The sequence below is a fragment of the Nicotiana tomentosiformis genome, chromosome 6 (assembly GCF_000390325.3).
Source record: "Nicotiana tomentosiformis chromosome 6, ASM39032v3, whole genome shotgun sequence".
Lineage (NCBI taxonomy): Eukaryota > Viridiplantae > Streptophyta > Magnoliopsida > Solanales > Solanaceae > Nicotiana > Nicotiana tomentosiformis.
The window spans coordinates 76746846-76752036 of NC_090817.1; the positions used below are offsets into that span (position 1 = coordinate 76746846).

The 5191-nt window shown below is 31.9% G+C and overlaps 1 protein-coding gene across 1 annotated transcript; it reads right to left on the minus strand.

Moving 5' to 3' along the window:
- Positions 1–1113: 1113 nt before the first annotated feature.
- Positions 1114–3651, minus strand: LOC138893344 (stemmadenine O-acetyltransferase-like). The gene is made up of 3 exons (XM_070177496.1): positions 3124–3651; positions 2096–2627; positions 1114–1622 (listed from the first exon to the last, which is right to left on the minus strand). The coding sequence occupies exons 1-3, from the start codon at positions 3598–3600 to the stop codon at positions 1288–1290; spliced, it is 1344 nt and encodes a 447-aa protein (XP_070033597.1). The 5' UTR covers positions 3601–3651; the 3' UTR covers positions 1114–1287.
- Between the last annotated feature and the right edge of the window lie 1540 nt (positions 3652–5191).

Consider the following 5191-nt stretch of genomic DNA (forward strand, 5'->3'; position numbering starts at 1 on the left):
GTAGCTAACTTTTAGTTACGCTAGCTACTTCTTGCTACGGAAAAAATTATTGTGGCTAAAATGTTTAGCCACGGAATTTTTTATATTTAGCTGCAATATATTTTGTAGCTGTAAATACATAATGTTGTAGTGGCAATTCGACTGTTTTTAACAAAAATCCAAAATTGAACAGAATAATTGAAATTCTAAAATTCAAATCGAAAAATTTGGTCACACCAGTTTTCAATGCTTACCTTACGTAACCAAAGAAGGTACGTTATACTTGCAGTACTCTCGATTAAGAATTAAGGACTTCACAGGACGCATGGATTTGGCAAATTCTAGCTCGCACTAATAGTATTATTGCAACTTTTTAGTGTGTCAGTCCGACCATATGTAGGAGGATTAAGGAGTGCTGTATGAAGTTGATCATAAATTTCTTTCACCCTTTTGTGAATGAGTTTAATTTCTAAGCAACAATGGTATAATAAATATTTATACAATAAAGTTAATTCAAAGATAATTGCAGATAACTCTAATTTAATAGTATTAATTAATATTCTTGAATAAATAATTAATAACTTGTTATAACATATTAAATTACACTGATTATGTAACAGAGTCATTAATTATACTGTCATGCGTACAACTTAAATCTTTTTTAAAATAAGCTTGATCAGAGCGCCCTAGTTTAACTTGTTCTTTTTTTTTTTCATGCAAATTATATTATAGCCAGTAGAGGCGAAGCTAGAATTTAAAGTTTATGGGTTCTGAATTTGCCTCGTAACCCATAGATTGTCTTAGTTACTGTGTTCACAATTAAATATTTGTACATATTTAATAAATTTCTTAATATAAATATAGTGTTTAAGAAAAAGTGACTGAGTTCGGCCGAAACCACACGCTAACTCCGCCTCTTATTGCCAGCGGGATGAGCCGAAACGGATGGAATATAAATGTTCCGAATTCACTCACTTCCTAGGCGATGAATTATTTTTACTTTTACTATATTATTATAGGTATTTAATAGGACGCTACTATTAAGTAAAGATACCAGCAACAGTACTAAAATAAGGATTTGGGCCTGGTTAAATGAAATGCTTACTTCATTTGAAACACCTCAATCTATTACACATTGAAAAACTTGGCACACACTAGACAATGAAAAATGCAAGAATACATACAATGGAGAGAGAACGTTTGTGCCAGCCAAATTAGAAAGATGCAGAAAATTTCTCTATCACTTCCAAGACAAATTTGTAGAAAGTTGATAAATTCTTTGAACCTTTCTCCAAATGAGCTATTTAATTAGTTCGTGCAAATACTTGGATTTGGCTTGGCATATGCGAGAAACTCTGGATCCTTTTCCACAACCCTAATCTCTTCATCATCAGATGCAATCCACAACTCTATACCCTCTTTGCATGCACTTTCTAAAAAGACAAACTGATGTTTGGATCGAATATTAGCAGCATCCAAATCCCCCATATGAGCAACCCAAACAGGCTTTCCCCAACCATAATTAACATCATATATTCCCATATTGCACCAGCTTGTGAATCTAAAAATCTTTATGTTCTCATTTGTTGACACACTTTCAAGCCACTCGTTAAGGGTCGTGAATGTAGACTCGTTGTCTATATCTGTTGAAGACATAATTAAGTAAATTAAATATATATATATATATATATATATATATATATATATATATATCTGTTGAAGAGCATATTTTCATTTACTTAATTATGTTTTCAGCATTATATATATATATATACAGAGGCGGATCTAAGATTTAAATCTTGTGGGTTCAATTTTAAAATTTTTAACATTGAACCCATTATATTTTTAAAGTTATGGGTTCATATCTACTATTTTTGCAATTTTAATAAATTTTTACATACAAATTTTTACTCCGCGTCGAAAGTTATGGGTTCAGTTGAACCCGTAGCTAATATGCTACATCCGTCTCTCTCTCTCTCTCTCTATATATATATATATATATATATATATATATATATAATGCTGAAAACATAATTAAGTAAATGAAAATATGCTCTTTCTCTGATAAAAAATTACACTTTCAGATGAAATGATCACGTAGTTCAAAAGTATATACCTTTAATGTTCTCAGCGGTTAATTGGGCAAACACCTCCCTTAGCATTATTGCCAAATCAGGCAACTCTATGCTAGCATCTAAAGGGTCATAAAAGGCAAATGCTATCCAAAGAAGGTTTCCAAAAGAGTTTTGGGGCAAAGGTGGCTCAACGCGAGGCCTTAAATTTGCAACATGTGTGATCACTAAAGTCTTTGGTGCATCCGTAAGGAATTTAGAGGCTGCTGCAATCCGTTTGCAAAGAAAAGCTGTCAATGCTTCAATCTTAGATGGAAAAGGAACACTTTGGCTAGATGTGTTAGCTTTGAGAGCTTTTATGGCTTTGGAGTCGAACAAGAACCTTCTCATTGGCGATTTTGAGCCTTGGAAATAAAAGTTCTCGAAATTCCTTATGAACTTAATTGGTAATGATTCTATTGGAGGGAATAGAGAGATTGCTGAGGTGAAGTCTGGATCCAGTGTTTTATCACCTTCACCATGGGTAAGCTTGGCCCATGTTTTCAAGAAAGAACTCATCGCAGAAGCATCTACAACCTGTTAGTAGAAAATCAAATTAAAAAAAGTCACAAGAAAGCACGAATTTATAGAGTTGAAAGAAGGCTATTCAGAACATTCATTTTTTTCATCAACAAACATGTTCGTTTAAATTTAAACCTAAATTCAATTCAAGTTTTAAATAAAAACTAAAAATTCTAAGTCATTTTTGACTTTCGATGTGAGACAAACCCACTACAATCTTCATATATTTGCTCCCTCTATTTTATTTATGTGACGTAGTTTGACTTGACATGGAATTTTAAAAAAAAAGACTTTTAAAATTTGTGGTCTTAAAAGGTTAAAGGGTAAAAGGAGCTTTCAATTCGTGCGACTATAAAAACTTCTCATCGAGAGTAAATGAGTTAGATAGAAAGTTTGAAGTTGATTTTTTTGCAAATATAGAAATGTGTCATTTTTTTGGAACAAATTAATAAGGAAAGTGTGTCACATAAATTGAAACCGAGGGAGTAGTACAAACTATGCAAAAGTCAACCTTGTGAAGCATGCAAACTCCAATTGCTCTTCCACCGCATTCAAATGTGGAGGTTTGTACAGCAAGGAGAGGTTGACAACTCTGTTCTAGGCAGTTTCCTTTGCATGGAAGGAACTTGTTAAGGAATGGAATATCAGGATTTTCAAGAAACATAGAGAGATGGAAGTTTGCTTGAGCTTCCATATATAGAACTCCATCGTCATTGCACTCAATAGAGTTTAAGTCTTTGAATCTACCAGCAAGAGGATAGTAATAACTTAGGGTTTCAGCAAGAGATTTCTTAAGGAGATCTGAAGCCAAGGTATTTTCTTTATTCAAGTGGTCATTAACAACGTTGGCATTATTGTAAAAGAGAATGACTGGGACGTAAGAAGATGGAGCAAGCTGATCTAGGAAGGAGATTTTGTAGTTCCTTAGGTGCTGAGGAGTTGGTACAGAGGGTTTGATGTTTTCCTTGGAAAGAACTTTAACATCCATAGTTTCAAATTTGGGAAGTACACTGAATTTACTGATAATCCCTAGTATCTCTTAGAAGGCTTTTGAAGGAAATCGAAGTGTAGTTGTTGGCCGCATTATAAAAGAATACCTAACTTTTTGGTGTGAATTTATTGGTGAGCAAACTCAAACTCAAACCTATATTTATGTAATGTAATTTTTATTTAAATTTTATACTCCTTAACTCAACTCTAAAATTAATACTCCTACAATAGAATTTGCACTATAGGAGCTATTGGTCATATCTTTGATCTATATGCTGTTTTAATTGATATTTATGTAATTTTTAAAAAATTTATACTTCTTAATATTGGTACAGGCGCAACACGCATACTTGAAGACTTGTTATATTAAAAGCAAGAAGGTCCTTAGTAAAATATTATTCGCCCTTTTTACCCTTTAAAACTAAATTTACATTGGGACAACATCGTCATTTAATAATTTTCTTATATTTAGGACTTTGAAATCATACAAAAATTTAGTTTATCAATTTTTTTCTTATTTGCATTAAGTATAGGATTTCTAACGTTAATTATGTGTTTAAACAATAAAACTTGAAGGATTCTAATTTATTGCTTTCTAACATAATGACGACAAAAAGAAATAGAGTTTCCTTAATTAGTTATAAAGTTCTAACAATTTATGAAAGTTAAAGTGACAGATTTCTTATTTAATTTAAATAAGGTTAAATTGGTTCTCTAATATTGGTAAAACAATATCTTTCCCTTGCAAACAACAATAGTAAAATATGTACACGTTTAGGACTAATAATATGTTTAGATCTTTAAAATTAAATATATGATTTTGAGAATCCATTGTTTTGATTAAAATATTGTCATTCTTCTTTAGTTTCATCATGTTTTTTAATTCATTAGCATTGAAGGCCGTATGATATTTTATAGACTAATGTTAGTGTTTATCCATTTGAAGGTCACCAAAAGATGGTTCTTTCTATAAAAAAATCCCCATCAAGTGCCATAAAAGTTTGATTTTGGTAGGAGAAGATAAGACCATCAAAATCAGCTTTCATGTTATATTGATGGGTAATTTTTTAAAATTTTCATTATATCTTTTTGTTTTCCTAGAGGGAGTGAACTTATTTTAACTTTCGTTCTTCTTTTAAGTTTAAGAGTGATTTTCTTCTTATTTGGAAAGGTGAAACTAGAATTTTAGTGCCATAAGTTTACTCTTTTGGGGATGGATGAAAGAATTGATAAAAAGTTTGAAAAAATTAAATTTTAAAATATTGGTACTTGCATGCTGTAAAAGTCTAGGCGAATGTTGTTTATATAACAATTCGACCGGTCGTTTTGAGTATTATAGCCCCGTTCCCCCATTTATTGCCTATTCTATGTTTGTTTGTTGTTATGTAACTTGCTGGGGTGGTTGACTTGGTTCCAGGGATGTTTCAAAATAAAATGGGACACTTAGTCCCAAGGTTGGAAGCCTAAGTTGAAGGAGTTGATCGGATATTGACTTATGTGTAAATGACTCCGGAATGGAGTTTTGATGGTTCCGATAGCCCCGTAGGTAATTTTGGCTTGAATTGGCGAAAGTTGGAAAAGTTGAAGTT